The sequence below is a fragment of the Amblyomma americanum genome, chromosome 4 (genome assembly GCF_052857255.1).
Source record: "Amblyomma americanum isolate KBUSLIRL-KWMA chromosome 4, ASM5285725v1, whole genome shotgun sequence".
NCBI lineage: Eukaryota > Metazoa > Arthropoda > Arachnida > Ixodida > Ixodidae > Amblyomma > Amblyomma americanum.
This window is the reverse complement of record NC_135500.1, coordinates 130,056,735-130,077,065: the sequence shown is the minus strand read 5'-3', so window position 1 is coordinate 130,077,065 and position 20,331 is coordinate 130,056,735. Positions and strand designations below refer to the sequence as shown.

Genomic DNA, 20,331 nt, shown 5'->3' with positions numbered 1-20,331 from the left:
AACAAACTACCTTTCTTCAGGTCCCCATATGCTATGTACGAGAACAAGTTTTTATTTTTCTGTTTTCGAATAGAAATGTCGAGATTTGTGTGAAAGCGTTACGCGGATATAGGGAGCCGCGTCTGCATTCAGAATGTCAACACCGGTGCGATTCTGTCGCACTGCTGAGGCAGTACGCGTCAACAGAGAAAGTGCAGCGCTAGCTAGTCGGTTTCGTTTGGAGACGCCTTCACGCCGTTTAGCTGCCGCTGTGTAGTGGCTGGCTCCCGCGCTAGGTCGGCCAGGCAGACGCGCCGTTTCGTCTGCTCGATTTGCTCGACGCCGCAGACGGAGTGTTCGCGCTTCAGCCGTAAAAGCTTTCGACCCAGTGGCTTGCGCGTTTGTCTTGGTGTACTCCTTGCCTTGTATACGAACGAACTGAATCGATCTCCACCTCCTTTCGTCTATTCGGGCCCGACAGAAAGCGAGTTAACTTGAAGACATTTGCATTCCCCACGTATAAACAAGGCTGTGTAATCGCTAATTTCATTATGGGAACCGATATGCAGTTGTAACAACGGATTCCCTAGTTTCTGCAGTACAAAATCCTGAACCTGAAACTATATATGCTGTGATCCCTGGCAGGCGGTAGTGGTGGGCTTCGGGTCATACTATCGACCATCTGTGGTGCGGGCACTGACATTTCAGGGCACTCGATCGGGGCGTCTTTGCAGCTCGACGCCAAGGAAATGCGACCACTGTGGCCGGGATCTGATTTCCTGGATCTTGGGTTTAGCATATCCTTTCGCTGTATCCAATGAACACCCACGGCAGGTAGAAATCAAGAGCGAATGTTCGGCGCCCGTCTTTTTGGGGCAGACATCTACGGATGGACATTCTGAGCATACAACTACTTGGCTATTCTGCTCAGGTGAGCTTACGTAAGGGCGCGGGCCACAAGCTATGAGAGTTATGATAATGACGCTGTCATGCCGAAATGTCCCATGAGATATAGCATTGTTCTGATGCTTAGGAGAGTCCACGAAGGGGGAGCAAATTTGTAATAAGTATAATTACTCATTACCATCGACCCAAGCACAGCCATATGGCTACAAAGGAAAGGTACACAGCTTCCACAGACTACTCCGTTGAGGCGGTTTCCATGGAAGCTTTCTTTTGTAGCCGCATGGCGGCGCTTGGGTTCATGTCAATGAGAGATTACTCCTTTATTACAGATTCAGGTATGTGTGACGCGAATATTACACGTGCGGCGATGACATTGCTAAGGCTTTTTTTTCTCTCTGTATTTTGTAAATTATAGTTCACTTCTGCAGCGCATTATGCACCAAGAAGCGCTAATGAAAATTAATCATATGCTGCTTCAACTGCACAAGCTCGGGTGCTTCGGCACCCAACGACGGCTCCCTTCCCAGCGCTGGCGTTCAGGAACCCGCTGATGTGCCCCATTCAGTGTGTCGCGAAAGCGGCACATCATCAGGCTTGCCTTGCAGTTTCGCAAACGCGCCACCTGGAACAAGAAGCGCCCTCTACACAGGAGGCCCTGGCAAGAATTCTGGGACCACGGCCAACAAGGCCGCCGAAGAGCACTGCAGTGCGCGCGCCAAAGGAATTTTTAGAAGGCTTGAAATAATTGCGAAACCGCATCAAGATTTGGAAACACTGTTAGGTTTGCTGTGTTGCATGGTACGCGCGAGAACTGTTTATCTCGCTGTTTACTCGGCCGACCAGCATGGGGATGCGGGTCTTCCAGTGGCCATTGAGTGTGTGCATGAAAAGCGCGCAGTCGTTGCGCTGAACACCTCTGAACAACGGCCGGTGGCTTCAATGCCTGCTGTATACAGTCACTGTGCACCTGCACCTTGCACTACTATGGTCCGAGCAAGGAACGGTGCTGTGTTCTTTGCACTAGGGAATAACTTCAGGTCTGTTCCGAGCGCCATTGTTTTTCTGCGCTTCACTGCCTAATTATATGGCCAGGTCGAGCAGCTTAATTACCTGCGCGCCCATTTTGCCAGGCAGATTAGGTTAGTAAAGTGCGAAATGTCGTCTAGTATCCTGCTCTACTATCAAGACCGTAAGTTCGGAGGCCAATTGGTGATGCACTTCAAGACGGGAAACTACGCAACGAGACGGAAAGGTGGAGACCTGAAGAGTGGGGGGAAAGGAGGAGAGACAGGCGCTCCCCCCCCCCCCCCCCCCCCCCGTCTTGAGATGCTCTACAATGCCTCGAACGAGAGAGAGAAGTTATTCCTGTACCACTTCGGTGCTCCGGCGCGGGTGCAGCAGTGATTATCACGTGACACATGTGCCACGGAGTGATGCAATTTGATGGACGTCGTAGTTGGCTCTGCGCAGGTACACTTTTTTTGAATGGCTCGAGAAATGGCACAAATCTGTCGAGCCACGCGGCGAGGGTAATCACGTTTTCGAAATTCTAAAAACTGACATGGTATTACTTACGGTACGCTTGTAGTTTTATTTTAGAAGACCTTTTGTCCGTCTTCATCGCTGCTTCGACTGCCGTCACCACTACGTGACACTATTCAGGGAAAGCAAAGAGATTAGCTAAACGAATAACAGTAGTCATTCACAAACAGCCAGCTTCATATGAAATTTCATACGAATTAGATTTTTGCGAGTTGTTGGTTACCATGCACGACGGTTCTTCGTTTAAGGTCGACTGAATTCCTTGTAGACTACAAAGTCCTTGGGGAGTTGTTCGTCCAGGAATATAGACGTCTAGTAACAGTATTTGTTTCCAATGCACGCTTCGTGACCAGGGCTTATTTTGCTATGAGTGAGTGTTTTTTTTTTATTTGGAATACTGCCAGTCCCTTGTTGAGACCTTAGCAGCTGGGCATTACATTTATCAGAGTTAGTAAAGATAACATTTCTAAAAGCAGCTCTGCGAAAGACAACAGTAACCTAGACAATTCATACAGAACAGGAAACTGAAAAGAAGTTAACATATTTGCACAAGTAACTATCGAAAAGACACAATCATGTTCAAAAACGTAGAAATGAGCCGAATACACCGTATACCCATTGAAATAGTCAAAATGAAGAAACAAGCTTCATAACCGTAACACTAGTGTTTAAAACGCGTGTATAGAGACGGGTAATTAAAGCACCCTAGAGTGTGGCTATAGGTTCCCCACAGTCATGCACGGTGGCCAATAAATCCCGCCCCGTGGAAACACCACGAGGCTGTCGCTTCCTATCTTGTACAAAGGCTCGCACACCATCTATACTGGCGGGCGCAATTTTTGAAGTAAAAGATGAAAATTGGTTTTGAGGAGCGGAAATGGCGTAGTATCTTCCTCACATCTCGGCAGACACCTTAACCGCGCCGTCAGGGGAGAGATAAAGGATAGATTAAAAGAAGAAAGGAAGAAAGAGGTGCCGTAGTGGAGGTCTTCCGAAAAATTTAGACCACCTGGGGATGTTTAACGTGCACTGACATCGCACAGCACACGGGCGCCTTAGCGTTTCGCCTCCATCGAAACGCGGCCGCCGCGGTTGGGTTCGAACACGGGTACTCCGGCTCAGAGGAGGAGCGCCTTAACAACTGAGCCACAGTGGCGGGTAGCTTTTGAAGTCGGTCCTTTCATTTACGAAGTGTTGCACAATTTCTGCATTATGAGTGGCGGAGAATCGCACGAACAAAAAAAAACAATAATTACCGACATGTTCATGACCGTTACACTAGACTACTTCAGGACTGCGAGCACCATTCCTTTTTTCCCATCCTTCTCCTCTTGTAATCATTAATCACCTAAATGGCTCAGCAGCTGCAGCATACAGCTGTTAATAACGACTTCCCTGGAGCGACTTCGAAGCTGCGGCTTGAGTGAGTTTTTTTTTTTTTATTCGAGAAGTGTGCCATGAGGCATAAGTTGAAAAAGGAAAGGGGGAAGGAATGCACGGGATTGAAAGTTAAAAGAAGGAGTGAAGAACCGTTGCGCTGAGGTAGTCGCAGAGGTTGTTAATGAAACGGTTGTCCATTGTCCACTTCACGAAGTCACTTTCGCGGTTCCACCGCAGGCCAACCTCCCTGAGGAGCCGTTTTCTGATAGCAGCCGTCGCTGGGCACGTCCACAAGTGCCGCACATCACATATGTCCGGTGCAGCGCCACAGTGAGGGCACCTGTCAGGTAGTGGCAGATCTTTGGCACGCCACCGTTGACGGACAGATGGTGTCAGAGCCGCCCCTGCCCGAATCCGGCGCACGGATACCTCCTCCTGCCGAGTAATGGTACGTCCACACTAGCGACAAAAACGCGCGCGACACGCCGCACGCGGCAAGCGCCCGCGCGGCAGACGCGCGCGGGCAAGTCCACAGTCGCGTTTTGCGGCACGCGGCAACGGCGCGTGGAGTCACGCGCTGTCTCGTTCCATTCGATACTTCTCGTGACAACGCGCTCTCCGTTCTCGTTCCATCGGAAGTGTCTGTGTTTTCTTGCGCCACTGCCGACCACGCTCAGGCATGTCGGATACGGACGAGGAGCTACTCGTGACTGTGAACACTATAATACTTATTTGTGGTTTACTTGTGCGACGCCGACGTGCCAGAAAGCGGACGAGAAGGTTTTGGGTGCGCCCTATATGGCGGTACAGGGACACTGAGGGCCAGGCGCATACTCTGCTTCCCCGCCTGCGCGCGAGAGACGAAGGATACTTCAGAGAGTAAGTGGTATCGATAACTACTTCTTCGATTAAGTGCGTGCAACCTGCAGATCGTAGAGTCTCACAAATGATTGTGCCGTTTCTTGTAGCTACCTGCGAATGCCGCCGAGTGTCTTCGACACTTTGCTTGGTCTCGTGAGGCCCCTGATTGAGCGGCAGGTGACACCGTTCCGGGATCCCATTTCTGCTCATGATCGACTAGCGATGACGATTCGGTAAGATTTATTTCAACCCTATTTTCTTTCTGTAATGCAAGAATACCGAATGTCTATGCTACACTTGTACCGACACTTAAATGGAATCCTATTTACGCACGGGAGGCTTAGCGCACAGCCCATGGTTTCAGTGCGAGATCAACGCACCGAAATGCCTCTGTCCCGTGCATTGGTGCACCACGCTCAAGAACCCTAGGCGACCAAAAATCCCCCCCCCCCCCCGCCTCTGCACGCACGCACACGCTTACTTATGGCGTGCCACATTATCAGTTCGTTGTTCTCGCACGTCAATCCCGAGTTTATCTTCATTCAGTATTTTCGGTTGTGCAAAAATGAACAGGCTAGTCAGCAATTATTTGCTTAACTGTTTATGTTATTATTGAAATTATATTTGCATTGTTAGCGTGGAATACCCAGATAATATATTGTAGAGCACAGTGTTGAGTGTTAATTTCAAAATAATGGTTTATATGAACTTTTTACAGGTTCCTTGCGAACGGAGACACCTTCAGGAGCTTATCGTACAATTTTCTAATAGGGAGGTCAACGGCATGTGAAATTGTCAGAGAAACAACTTCCGCGCTTTGGGACGTTCTTCAGCCAACATATTTAAGGTTTCCGGCAACTTCCCAGGAGTGGCTAAAGGTAAGCAGAGAAGCTGTGTAATTCATGTTGTCTGAAATCTGAGTAAACAAGGTATATCAGTGCTTTCCAAGGATACCGTGCAATAGTTCAATATGACATCGTTCTGTATCACGAGTTTGTAATGGTCGAGTACGTAATATAGGTGATAGGTTTGCCTTTTCTATTTTCAGATCGCTGCAGACATGGAAGAATTTTGGCACTTTCCCAATTGCATAGGAAGCATCGACGGTAAACATGTGCACATCCAATGCCCAGACAACTCAGGATCGATGAATTTAAACTATAAGAAAACATTCAGTGTGGTCCTCCTAGCTGTGTGTGATGCACATTACAAGTAAGCCAATTCTTTCAATGCTTGGAACTTTACTATGTTGATTTCCTCAGCTTGCACTCAAGAGGTCTCATGTCACCACAGCAAGCTCAACTGTCAGTGTGCTCTAATTTGCAACAGAAGCCTTTGCAAACTTTGTGATTATTATAAACTTAGAATAACAAATTCAGTACCCAATTCCGTAGACAACTGCAAAATAAATAGAGAATGTACAGGGGTGTGTTCTTTATTGTACTAATGTGTGTCTACTTCTAGGTTCACCTATGCAGACATTGGCCATTACGGCGGTGAAGGTGACAGCGGGATCTTTCAGCGATCACCTCTGTTGGAAGTGCTGGAAAAGGGTTTGCTGGGCATTCCTCAGCCTAGGAGCATTGGCTCAATAGGTCTGATTCCATACCACATGGTTGGCGATGAAGCTTTTCCGCTGAAGCCATTCATGATGAGGCCCTATCCAAGACGAGGTCAGTTCGAAGTTATTTCCATTTGATATATCTGCCTTTAACGCACTCTTTATGCTGCTGTTCAAGTAAAGTATGGTGTTCTGATCCTTTTATAATGTTCACTAAAGCTACATTGAACTCTGCATGTAAATTGCAACCCTTTCAGTTGACATAAATCAGCGAGATATAAGTCTGCACGATAGATAACACTGGTTTAGCCACTTAGCACGTATAGTAAAATGAAGAATTGCTTGAGGTGTACTGTTTTCCTTTTTCTCAGAGCTGCAGAAGTTCAGGAATGACCCAGCTCAGCGGCAAGAGTACCTGAAAAGGGCAACATTCAACTATCGCTTGAGCCGAGCAAGACGGTTGATTGAAAATGCCTTTGGAATCATGTCAAGCAGATGGAGAATTTTGCGGCGACCATTTCGGGCATCGGAGGAAACGACACAAAATATTGTGAAGTCATGTGTTGTACTGCACAACTTCCTGCTGAGTTCGCCGCAATCGCGATCTGCATACAGCCCACCGGGTTTCACTGATCATGAGGACTGGGAAGGCAACATCGTAGAAGGATCCTGGAGAGCTGGCAGTGACAGTCTGCCGGGCATGGGGGACCTCACCACTATGTCTGGATATCATTCAGCAAGGTAAACTATCTCGCAAGTGAAAGCATGCACAATCAGGATTCCCTTGTTTGGCCACTGATGGTGCTGCATTTTGTTGCTTTTGCAGGACAGCTATGGATATGCGCAACCACTTGGCAACCTACTTTATGAATGAAGGACGGGTGCCATGGCAGGAGAGGATAGTGACCCGCGCGGGAATACAGGTAATGATGCAGTTTTCAATCATTTGCTCAAAACATATGTTGCAGGCGCATAAATTCACAATAATGCTGCACAAATTGGACAGCATTCTTTATTGCCGGAATGTAGCACAGTATTCATTCGGGCAGCTCCATTTCGGCCTCAAAAATAAGCGAATGAATCTTAAACAGTATCTCTGAGCGTTTTCTTGCAGGAAGCTTTCGCAGCTTTGTGGCCATCCAGTTGGCCGCCTCCTGGCATTCGTCTGGTGGGCTTTCGGCCCTGGGTACTGCAAGCTTCCTAGCAGTCTCAATTCTGCTTAGTGTGCTGCTGCAGCTACCCAGTGCTTCCTGCACAGCTTCTTCGAATGCGTCATTCTTTTTTCTTTTACTGTAATGACAATGCAGCAGTTTTCATGGGCAGTTACACACACATACAATGTTTTGCAGGACAAATGAACAATGCAGCTACCGAGACTGTGGTGTCGAGGAAAGTCGCACTTGGGAAGGCTGCGCTGGCGGCTGGGCTCTGTTTGTGCCACTGTTGGACCTTGGAAGCATGAAAAGAAAAATATCATCTGTTAAGAGAGATACAATGTAACATTCCTTGAGACAAGCTCACCCGGAAGATGCTTCAGTCTCAGTTGGGGTTGGACTGAGCAAGCTGAAATACATAGAGAATGTGTTTCGATGAGACAACAGGATATGAAACGTCCAGTATGTGGTGCACAGCATTTTACTACCAGGAAGTCAATTTATGCAATGCATTATTATCCGTCTTTGTAAGTAATAAACTATTTCAATTAGCAAGTGTGTTTCATGCATGTCTGTTCTATGATTAATCATTCACAATAAATTCACAAGTACCCACCCACAGCTCTCTTCATCTGAGGCGGTTGTTCTCCCAGAGCATCTGCATTGACATCAACAAATAATAAACAGAAGTAAGTAGACGTGATACATAGTAGTGCTAACAAAATGTGACAAAGCATACATTTCATCCAGCACTTCTTCAGCAGGCGATGGGCTGGGCCAACTGCATATAAGATTTATCTATGTTGAATGAATATTTGTCAGAGTACCACATGCAGGTCCCAGTACGTAAACAGAAAGAAACAAAATACCAATCGCCTGCAGCACTGCTGGTTGACAGTGCCTCTTCGGCCTGCTGCAGGTGTCTGTGAGGGCAGGAATCATTATGTAAACACCTAATCTAAGCATTCAAGAACATAGTTAAATATAGGATTAGCACCTACCTTTCTTGTGGCAGTGGGATATTCGTGGTTAATCTGGAAAGCAACCACACAGCGAGTATTGTAATCCACGATACACGCACATATGTTAACATTTCTCAATTATGCGGCTATATGCAAATAATAAACGCTGTCCTGTATCGTACCGTAAAACCCCCGAGCAACAAAATAATGAAACGAAAAAGTGAGAGTAATTTAATAGTTTTTTAACTGTTTCGATAATGTCGCCTATGCGAGAGCAGTGAAATATGAGTTTGCAAGCACGGGATATCGCAGCAATCAGACGAGGGCAGGAAAATTTTGAAAATTGGAGTGGTATGTGGCAACAAATGCAGTCACTAAATGCTGCAACATGGAGAAAGGGCGAGCGCACGGCCGGCAGAAAACAAAACCGCGAGCAACCGAGTTTATTATTTCTTCGTAAAAATAACATGCATGAATGTGTTCTAGGATGAAAACTCCGTATTTAACGAATAAATACAGAAATACGTCCGGCTGTGTGCCGCACGAATGCGCCTCGCGCACGGCGCGTAGGCACATGCCTCTTCAATGTATCGAACAATACAGCACCATTCTTGAACATGATAAGAGAGCGGCCGTATCCAGAAATTAATGTTGCGACTGGACTTGATCAACATAAGATTAAGAATCGTCTGTAATGAACATGCCCGAGAGGGTCATTTCGTTTCCTTCGGCGCGTCAGCCGTTCACGTGAGCCACGGCAAAGCTAAGTCGCATTTCTGAATACGGTAGTAAATGCACCCATGCACTAGCGAGCATACATTTACCCAGGGAGCAAATATTCCAATATATGCACCAGATCAGGTCCCTGTGCGAGCGGGAACAGAGGTGAACCACACTTCACAAGTGCATCTTACTTTTCGGCGTAGTACGGTGTCTTCCGCAGGAAACTGTCTAGAATATAATAGTATGTCCATTCACTTTTCGCTTTCCCTTCTTTGCCGGGAGCACCACTCTTGTAGGCCTTCTTCTTCTCCAGCGCTACCTTAAGCCAGCGGTCGCGGAAGTTCTTAAACTTCCCCGCTGCCTGCTCGCCTGCATGGTAGGTACAAACACAATCACATGCTCACACATGTTCCCGAAACATTAAGAAAATTGCACCAATTACTCACCTGTCATTCCAAACTGTTGTCCAATCATGTGCCAGCGGTTGGCACGCAGGTCCTTATCCTTAAAATCGATGTTTGATTTATCATACAGGCACGGATAACCACGCACAGTTTCCAAAAACGCTTCCATTGCGACTTCGACGACGTCTCGGTGGCAGTGTGGGAAGGCTTAACAAAAACAGACCCCTTGACTGGAAATGGCCTCTGAGATTTTACGGCGTGCGTGTCTGAGATTTACGGCGCGCGTGTCACGGAGCCCATAGGTTGATTCTTAGCTTATGCCACAGGTGGCGCCACAACAGCGCGGCTCGCTTCTGATTGGTGGTCGTTTTGCGGCTGCCGCGAAAAATGGGTCTCGCACCCATTCGCGCGTTTGCCGCGCGTTGCTGCCGCTTTTCGTGAATCTTGCCGCGCGCGACCGCACCGCTCGACGCGCGCGGCGTGTCGCGCGCGTTTTTGTCGCTAGTGTGGACGTACCATAAGACTACGGGGGAGAGGGTGCGAACACGGAGGAATTAGAGCGCGTGTTCGCTGGCGCAGAACTTCGGAATCGGAAACGTGGGACAGGAACGGATCTGGGGGAAGAGGGGAAGGTGGCGGATCGTCTAATGTATGAAGATGAGTCATAGCATCCGCTTGAATGTTATGTGGATCCTGGGCATGGCCGCGAATCCAGTGTATGCGCACAGGACATGGATACTTTGCGCAGAGCACATGAATAGATTGTGAAATCTGGAACGTTCGTCGAACAGCCTTCAGCTGTTTAAGGGCGGCGAGGGAGTCGGTGTAAATGTGAACTGTATTGAATGTTGGAACGAGCGGAAGGGAAGCAATGGCATTGTAAATGGCTTGAAGTTCCAATGCCAGGGGAGTGCACGTATCCGCAGTATACGTCGCGCGAGAGTTGAGATGCGGATGAGATGGACTATACACAGCAGTAACTCCCCTCTCTGCAGAATGAGATGCATCCGTGTATAATATGCACCCTTCAGGCAGATACGCTGCTGATACCGACGGGGAAACAGTGGGGCGATGGTCAGTGAGCTGGCAATAGGACCACGGTGGAAGTGTCTTTAAACGATGAAGTTTGAGAGACTGTTTTCGAGCTCTATTTGCCACCCGTTGGTCGATGATCTCACTGAGTGTATTAAGTTGGGCGAACTCCTGTAGCACAGGTATGGGTGTTAAACGAGGCAGATATGTTATGACGCGCATAGCCTCACGATTGATAGCTTCAAGGGAGTCCCACTGTCTGCGGGTGAGACGTTGAAATTGAGCCTGATATGCTATCCGTGGCTGAAGGATAGAGCGCACAAGCTGGCGGGCCGTATGAGCACGTGCGCCACCAGAGCGCATAGCTATGCGACGAATCAGACCTAGAGTAGCGTGAGCCGATTTACGGGTGGCTGTCAGCCACGGGGTGCCAGTCCCAGATGTATGGAGGAGAAGACCAAGAATACGAACAGTTTCTACCTGAGGAATCAGAGAATTATGTACCGTAAAATTTAAAGGGGGAGCTTTCCGTAAGGCGGCTTTATTTCCAATTCGAATGAAACATGATTTAGTAGGAGAGAGTGTTAGACCCAAAGGTGGGAGGCGAGATGTCAATACATCCAGCGCGTGTTGAAGGACCGACTGATGAATAGACGCATCTGGATGACAGCACCACAAGGTGATATCATCGGCATATGCAAGCACGCGGATAGAAGGGATGGTCTCTAGGGCTCGAACCAGAGGAATTAAAGCCACATTAAATAATGTGGGGGCGAGAACGGAGCCTTGCGGCACTCCTCTATTGGAAGTGAAATTACCAAAGGGCTTTCCGTGGACACGCACGCTGAAGGTTCGATTTGCTAAAAAGGCGTGAATGGAGAGGAGGAACCGGTGAGGGAGACCAAGAGTTTGAAGGGAGGCAAGAATGGCAGAGTGAAGGATGTTATCATATGCCTTTGTTATGTCTGTAGCGATTACGGTTCGTACAAGGCGACTCTGTGGAGAGTGGTCAAGCACGTCAGCAGCCAAAGTAGCAAGGCCGTCCTCCGTTCCAATATGTGGGCGGAAACCAATTTGGGAATCTGGGTAACAATCATGGGATTCCAGCCACCATGATAAGCGTGCGGCTAGAATGTTTTCATAAAGCTTGCAGATGGTAGGGGTAAGGGAAATTGGACGAAGGGCCGAGAGAGATACTGGAGGCTGACCTGACTTGGGGATTGGAACCACAATAGAATGCTTCCAGTCTCCCGGCATGACGCCAGAAAGCCACACTTCGTTAAAAGTATCAAGTAGGGTTTCCAAAGCCCTCCCTTCCAAGTTACGGAATAAGGAGTTAGGTATGCCGTCGTGCCCGGGAGTAGTAGTAGTTTTTAAACGGTCAATGGAGGCCAGCAGCTCTGCCATGGTGAGGTCAGAAGTAATCCCATCGGGGGGCTCTGTTACCGATAAGTCAGGTGGAGACGTAGCGGTGCAGTCATGGTTTGGAAAAAATTGACGGGCCGCTTGTTGTGCAAATGTGTCCTCATCCACATTTAGCGCGAGGCGAATGCTCTCTGTGTAATCTGCAACCTGAGAAGGGCGCTCCATGGCGTGAAACACTCTCCAAAGATGTCGATTGCCCTGCGTAGAGGACAGGCGGGCACACCATGCAGCCCAGCGTTGCCTGCCTAGCCGCTTTGCATAGCGCCGCGCCCGTGCGGTAGCGCGGTGAAGAGTAGGAAGAGCCGAAGGGTCATCGGGGTGACGAGTAGCGTAAAGATCCGCCTGGCGACGAAGAGCCCACAGATTCAAGAGATGTATGTCCGGGTTTGGTTCATCTTCATTTACAGTAGTGGTAATAGTGTGAGTAGCGAGAACATCAGATAGAGTAGACAATGCTGAAGAGGGGTTGAATGTAGATAAATGATTGTCTGCGCGTACAGAATCCCATGATGTTATTCGTACAGTGCGGCGTATTTTCCGTAGACGCGTAGGCGTGAGGGAGATAAAAATAGGGCTGTGATCGCTACCCCAAGTATCAGAATCAACAGCCCAACGAGGGTTACCGGGGCCTAACCACCAAGTCAAATCAGGTGAATACGGGCCACCTCGTGGGCGGGTAGAAGTATTCGGGTGGTTTAAAAGTTGAAAGGAATGATCCGAAAAGCTCCCTTGGATGTGTGAACCCCTTGAGGAATCCGATGGGTAACCCCACGCTGTGTGTGCGCCGTTGAAGTCACCGCCAACTAGAATAGGGATACCCGAGTTGGTAGAACGTAGAAAACGAACCCATCCCAGATTGGGAGATGCGGAGCCAGGACGACTATAAAAAGAAACTAGAATAAGGGGTGTGCGTGCAGGTTTTACGAGAAGGGCGACAACCTCTTGACGTGTGTTGCACCACCGTGAAAGGTCGAGCGGTGTGTGCGGAACTGAACTGTGAATATAAATTGCAGATTTACCTGGGCTGAGGGAGGAGGCGGTGCAACGGCGATCAGGGATAGATGGTGAATGGTATGCGCAGAAACCTGAAAGGCGTGGGAGTGCATTATGCTCTTGCAGTAGGAACGCCCATGCCCTCAGCTTTCCGTCGCGAAGGCGGATGTTCACTTCAGAGGCCTTATTAGCGAAACCTCGACAGTTCCACTGCACCACCACCGATGATGATGCGCTATCCATGACGAGGCCGAAGAGCTTCCACGATGAGGGATGTCACCTGCTTCATCAGCGCTAATATCTTGTCCACTGTCGGGGTAGTCACGGCTAACAGGTGGTCGGCACCTGATTGTGGGCCAGTGCTTACCCTAGGTGATTCCTCTGATGATTGCTCCCGAGTTATGAGAATTCTTCGAGAGGATTGAGAACGACGCTGTTCCCGGCGCTGGGTGAGTTCGTCTAGTCGGCGGCGAGCCTCCGCGATTGCATTGTCTAAAGCTGTGTCTTCATCTGTAGTATCCACATGTGATGGATGCACTGGACGTTTGGGCGTACCATTTGATCCGGGAAGGTGAGCCGCTTGTGCATATGTACGCTGGCGAGGAGACATATGGTGAGCAGCAGGCTCAGATAAAGGAAGTTCAGGGAAGTCGTTGTCGTCACATGCGAGAGCTGCAAAGCGATTACTTGTAGGGACATCCATTTTTGCAGGCGACTTGTGAAACTTCTTCGCTTGCTTCTTCTTTGGACAAGCGGGGGAGCGAATGTCATGGTCCGGCGATTTGCACAGGGCACAATGAGCTGTTGGTTCATTCATGTCGGCCACAGCTGCTGGATTAGGGCAGGTATTTTGCATATGACCTTCTTTGTGGCAGTGATAGCAAAAAATACGACGAGGTCGGAAGGGCTGTGGTTTGACGATCGCACCGTAGTAGGTAAGGTACTTCGGGAGAGTCAACGGGCCTTGCAGGATGAGCAGGTATGAGCCCCGGCGACCCATAGGCCGTGCTTGCAGTACAACATGAGTTGAGCAGCGAATATTTGCGCGCACCTCCTCGGGAGGGCTCGTGCTGTCGACATGATAAACCATGCAGCGGAGTGTGTCAGGACCAGATGCAAAATATATTTGCACCGGGACATGCTTGCTGTCATCCAGGGGGATCCGCGTAACTGCGCAAAGTTTCTGGGCGTCCATCAAGGATGACAAGTTTACCGTGATGGTGTTCGATGGGCGATGGACGACAAACCCGCAGTAGTTCGAAGAGCCAAGGGCATGGTCAATTGTGGCTTGAACATTCCGGGCAGGGATGGCAGTCATATCAAAGCGCAATGTAGGCTTGATGGTAACGCGGAACGAGTTCGCAGCAGGCGGAAGAGAGCCTTGACTCACGGGAGGCATCTGTGGAGGAGGCTCAGACGCTGGTGACGGCCCTTGGTGGGAATACTGAACTGGCGCGACGGGCACAGTTTCTTGAGGGAGTGCCACGGGCACGGAGGCGGTAGAGCAGTCCATGTCACAGGCCAAAGTCGTAGCATCGGAAGACGGCGCAGGCTGGAGGCCTAGAGGCGCTGACGATTGCGTGGACGTGGAGGCTGCGTCAGGTGGCAACACAGCGGGCATCCGCGTAGCCGTCGTCGACAACGCAGAATCCATGCAGACGCGTAGCGCGGCCTCGCTCGGCAGCGCCGAGCTAAGCCTAGCTTGCCCCTGAGGGTTCCGGTTGGGTTTTCTCACTTGAGAATGCGCCCGCCGTGCTGGGAATTTCTCCGTAGGGGCGTCGTCAGCATTCGGTCGCACGGAGGGCACTGTCCGACCCACGCCACACACGAGAAGACAGCGAAAAGCGAAAACTCAGACCTAGAAGCAGACACGTATCCACCCACTAGGTCTTCGTCTTCTTCTTCCGGCTTGAGTGAGTTGAGTTGAGTTGAGGTGTTGAATGCTACGGGGGGGGGGTAACCTTGCTTATTCTGCCGGCAATTACTCCACCGTAGCGTCATATCAATGTTAATAATGTTCTCAAGCCTGTCGCATCTACCCCGCTATGCACACAGTCTCTTATAATAGCGCACATTCCTTCCCCACAGTCACCATCTATGCACACAATCACTCCACACAGTACACATCACAGTCTACTCCAGAACTCACCATCTATGTACATATTCAGTCACAGTAGAACATAGTCCATTGCAGTGCCACAATCCATACACACATTCACTCACAGTATAACGTAGTCCACTCCAGAAGACACCACCTAAGCACACATTCTATCACAGTAGACCATAGTCCGTTCCTGCTGTTACCATTTAGAAACAAGATCAGTGTCCTGCAGAAATGTTAAAAGAAGGCGTGCAGCCTCCCTTCTGCATGTCTGTTTACCACTCGGATAGACAATGTCCTGAACTGTGCTGTAACGGGTTCCTGTCTTCTTGAAGGAAGCGAACATCACATACCTTTCCGCGTTGTACTCTGCACAGTACATAATATGATGTTCAATATCCCCGCGCACATCACATAAAGAACAGAGCGGAGACGATGATATGCCCGTCTTATGAATCCAGGCAGGAGTGCGAGCAGAGGCCGTGCGAATTCGATGTAGTAGGGTCACCTGAAATCTTCTCAGTCCCTTGGTCACACATGGCTTGTGGGGTGCACTCCACAGGGCACTGAAATGATCGAGCACCGTTTTCCTGTAGAGACTTTTACCATCTTGAGGTACTTTTTCTGATGGAATGTTTGAGAGAGGTTTATGGGAGAGATTGTCTGCCACCTCATTATCGTTGACTCCTATGTGAAAGGGCACCCATTGGAAATATAGAGTAAACCCTCTGCTGTGCAGATTCTGCACCAAGCGCAGAGCGCTTATAGACAAGGCGTCAGTAGGGAATCCGCGCTCTAACCTCTGAAGGGCAGATTTTGAATAAGGATGACAACAGGTTGAGCCGGACAAGACCCTAAGTTCCGAAAAGCCGCCTAAATGGCAACACTTTCGGCCGTTGTGGAGGATACGACAGCAGCAAAGCGTGCAGACCACTTACAGTCTAAAGAAGGAATGTAAAAAGACGCTGCGCTAGCTCGTTTGACCTTGTCCACAGAACGATCCGTGAAAATTTGAAGATGGCGGGTATACTCTGTTTCCAAATGTTCAAGTACAAGCGAACGCGTTGCTGCCAAAGGAGAGCTGCGTTCACATGGGGAATTGTGACCTTACAGTCGAGGGCCGGAAAAGACCAGGGGGGTTTCAACCGTTTCCTTTGCCTTCGGACATTAAGGCTTAAAGGACTAAGAGAATTATTGAGTGCCAAGTAAGACTTCGACTCATATCTCTTGCAGAGCCGCTGGAGAAGGGATCGCCCAGCTACCGTCTCTCCTTGGCGGCCAAGATGCATTAGTAGTCTCTGAGAAGCGACAAGGCTAAGAGGTTTCGATAGAGGCTCATGAAGTACTGCCTTGTTCTCAGCCGCCTGAGGAACTCCAATGGCTCTTCTTAGGCTCTTTCTGTGGACAACTTCGAGACGTTCAAGCTGTAATGCCGAGGGGGAAATTAAAGGTAATTGATAAATTATGCGACTGACCACCAGCGCCTCATGAAGTTTGGCCATTGAATAAGGATGGTTTCCCCATTTCTCACTTGCAGTTCTACGGGTCACATTGGGACGCGAAGATACAGATGAAACAATCGCGTCTACAGCTTTTCGCCACTGTAAACGGGAGTCAATAATGACGCCCAGGAAACGCGTGTGGTTGAATTGACGGATGCAAGAGTGACCGAGGTCTATCTTCAACCGCTCTTGACGTCTTCCTACACCTGGAAACAGAACAAAGCCGGATTTTTCCACTGATAGAGACAATCCCACACCTTGAAGGGAAGCTTGTGCCGAAAGTAGAGCCTGTCGAGCTATCAGGGCTAATCGCTTGTGTTGGTAGCCAGTAATCTAAATGCAGATGTCGTCAGCATATATTGACATACGCACTTGCCTGCAATTTTTTCGCAACGAATCGGGTAGGCCAACCATTACGGCGTTAAAGAGCATGAGCGAAAGAACACTTCCTTGAGGCACACCTCGTGATAGAATCCTTTCGGTGCTTAAGGTACTCCCTAAACATACACGAACCGCGCGATCACTTATAAACGTGTAAATGAATCTTAACATATGGCCCTGTATGCCCATGCCTTGCAAACTGTTTGGAACTGAGCTCTGAAGCACGTTGTCGTAAGCTTTCGCAACGTCGAGAAAAGTGGCTAAGGTGGAAAGGCCGAAAGCTCCCTGGTGTTCAATGCGACTCACCAAGTCTAAGACGCCATCTGGGGCACTGAGACCTCGGCGGAATCCTGTCATACATGTTGGCAGCGCCTTGCTGTCCTCAAGCCACCACGATAAGCGTTCATTTACCAGTTTCTCCATCAACTTAGCTACACAGGAGGTCAATTGCACAGGGTGATACGAGGCAAGGTCCATCACGTCTTTGCCAGGCTTCAGTACTGGAACTACATGTGCCACCTTTCATGACGAAGGAGCATCGCCAGTCTCCCAAACTCGACTGCGCCCTCATTCGTCGACTGCTGCTTTATCTTCTATGTCTTTAAAGTCCACCCAGATAGCATGGTATCTTATCTTTTTGCAGGCCTACCTCACCAGAAACATTTTTGTGCTCGGGCTTGAAACGGCGGCCAGAATGGATGCCGAAATCCGCGAATGGAGACGTCAAATTAACTCTTGGCTTAATATTCAGTAAACCCAATCATCTTTGCAAGTTTGGCGAAAAAAAACGGGTTAGCAGCAGTACCAGTAGACTACAGCTATAGAGAAAGGCTAGACGGGGCGACCGCTGGCGCAAGGTCGCGGACGAAATATATATATATATATGAATGCCGTCACCACAGCGGTTATGGAGAGTTATTGTCGAGCTTGAGACGACGTGACTAAATGCCAACAGCGAGCAGCTCGAATTCTTTCTGTCATAGCAAACAGACGCTTTATTATGCAGCGTTCCGGGAAAAACGCCGGGTGCACACTTTACACGAATTCCGTAGCATCAAGTATAATAAGAGCAGCACTCGGCATGTGTTATTCATATCTTACACCATTGAGACCGGCAGTGGAACCTCATTAAAAGTTCAAAGGCCACTGAAGTTGCTTTATTTTCCTTTTTTTTTGCCAGGGGATCGATTTGTTAACTCCTCAGACGACGCTGAATTGAGGAATGAAAAACCAGCGGAGCGCGCTTATAATCGCTAAACAGAGATTGGTACAGCAAAAGCATCTGCCTGAAACGACTACTTTGGCGAGAAATTCAAGAAAACCGTCGATTTTGTCGCATGTATGAAAATAAAAGGCCTTATTTTACTCCACAGATAAATACATTAGAAGCTCTTCTGTGAGGCGCAGGATCCAGTTGAGACTCGATGTGGCGGTTTGCATGTGGATCGCCACATCGATTCACTGGCGAACAGCGCTCGGAACACCTTGAAAACCAACACACAGCGCGAAACAGGCACTTGTAATTTGCTTCGGGATAAAAAAAATAGTTCAGTGTATCTTTTGAAAAAGGAAGTTCCATTTCGTTGAAACTGGGAATTAAATCCCCGATGCTGTGATCGCCATCGCATTGAAGTATCCCTGCCCGGTCAGCAACCGCCATGTTTGACCGTCGCAGACCGAGGCTGACGCGGCGGTCAGTAACCGAGCTGTCACGGTAGTTGCTCGCTGCGACAGCTGACACGGTACTAGCATTTCTTCTGTTAGAAATGATGCTGCTATCCGTATCACCCTCCGTTTAGCCCATGCTAGTGGACAACAATAGTCCGCTAGTATGCGTTAAACGGTATAAGTGATACGGAGAGGTCGTAGAGGGAAAATACTATAAGCATACTTCGTTTTCTTTCGACGTCGGTAAGCTGCTGTTTATAAACTGAAAATGTCTGCGATATGCTCTAGCTCCAACCATTTCTGATTCGTCTTCTATTCTTTCTCGGCGTTGTAATGGTTGCGCCCAATCTCCGGAAGCCGATTGCCATGGCGAGCACCGCGGCGTGCTCAACCTCGCCACCCACCCAGAATGTGGGCGAGTGGGTTACCAAAGCGGCAACGGACTCAGCTCTCGTGTGCCTGTCAGCAGCACTTCTCCTTCGTCATAGGAGCATCAACGTACTACGTACTACGCGTCTCCCACCTTGACACTATTTGTGAATCCTTCAGTGCTGGGCTTAACCTGGGCTTCTCTCTGCTTTTTCGTTCAGTTTCTTTGGTGCCCTCCCCAAAAGCAGAGCAGCCAACCAAGCACACCAAGTGTCGCTAACCTCCCAGCATTCGTTCATGTGCTTGCTCTCTCGTAGCTTGTACCCGTTAACCATTCATTCTGTTTTGTAAATAGATCTATACCGGTTTGCCGGACCCCTTCTGCGCATGCGCACTGGCAATGTCGGGATCAGGAGGAGCCACTGCGCGTGCGCAGGAGCGGTCCGGTAAACCGGTGTATACGCCTCCGGTAGTATATGTCCCCGATATGCTAAAAGCGTCTGATAACATCAAGCAGCATTCCAATTGGCTGGAGCAAAGTGGCGTCATCCTGCGGGAGCATCTGCCCCTTATTAGAAGGAAATAACGTCACCAGACCGGACGTGACGTCCTTGTGTCTTTTTACTTTCTTTGGTCCTATAGAGATACCCTCGCTCCAGCCTCTTCACCTGCTGGTGCGGAGAAATCGGACCGCGGTATCGAACCGCAGCCATAAGTTTCTGTTGGGCTTGTGTGGGAGACTACGTTTTAAATCGCGTTATTATGAGCAATCATCATTTCACACACCTGCCAAGCACTTCGCACTCTCGTTCCAGCGCTACCCACGACCGTACACGCTGGGTGTTTTAGAAAAAAATAACCGTATACTTAAACATGAAAGCCACACGCTCTTCCTGCATTTCTGCGCCAGCGGCGTTAGTGCACATAGAAGGCGGTGGCGCTGGTGAAATCCGTGTGTGCGTGGGAAGCAGAAGCGCAGCCCATTAAGGACGCGAAAAGAGCGCGCCGTGTGTCCTTGGGCGGCGTTCGCATACTTCCACTCCGCGCCGAATTCACTTGAGAACGCTAGGACCCCTTCGTCCGATCAGAAGCCAGTCGCGGAAAAAAGATGTAAAGGTGGCTGAAATTTGAATATGTCAAATAGAAAAAGTGCTATAGATACTCTGCTTTCGATTGATGTTGGCGAGCTACTGTTAATTGCTTGAGAGTACCTGCCAAATGCTCTAGTTCCCACCGTTTCTTACCCGTCTTCTATTCTCTCCCGCTCACTAGGTCCGCCGTGACTACTTTCTTTCCCCTGGTAAGCATAATCGTGCACTATACTTCTTGTGCCTGACGACCCATCGCAAACTTTGGTCCGTTCACTAGGCGGTTTTGAAGTAGAGCAC

At 49.1% G+C, this 20,331-nt stretch overlaps 1 protein-coding gene across 1 annotated transcript; it reads right to left on the bottom strand.

Moving 5' to 3' along the window:
* Positions 1 to 7,225: 7,225 nt before the first annotated feature.
* LOC144128364 (uncharacterized) lies at positions 7,226 to 9,880 on the bottom strand. Its single transcript, XM_077661722.1, has 9 exons — positions 9,515 to 9,880; positions 9,260 to 9,437; positions 8,385 to 8,417; positions 8,253 to 8,306; positions 8,123 to 8,164; positions 8,000 to 8,041; positions 7,751 to 7,792; positions 7,601 to 7,678; positions 7,226 to 7,519 (listed from the first exon to the last, which is right to left on the bottom strand). Exons 1-9 carry the CDS (start codon positions 9,639 to 9,641, stop codon positions 7,267 to 7,269), a joined length of 849 nt encoding a protein of 282 aa, XP_077517848.1. The 5' UTR covers positions 9,642 to 9,880; the 3' UTR covers positions 7,226 to 7,266.
* Between the last annotated feature and the right edge of the window lie 10,451 nt (positions 9,881 to 20,331).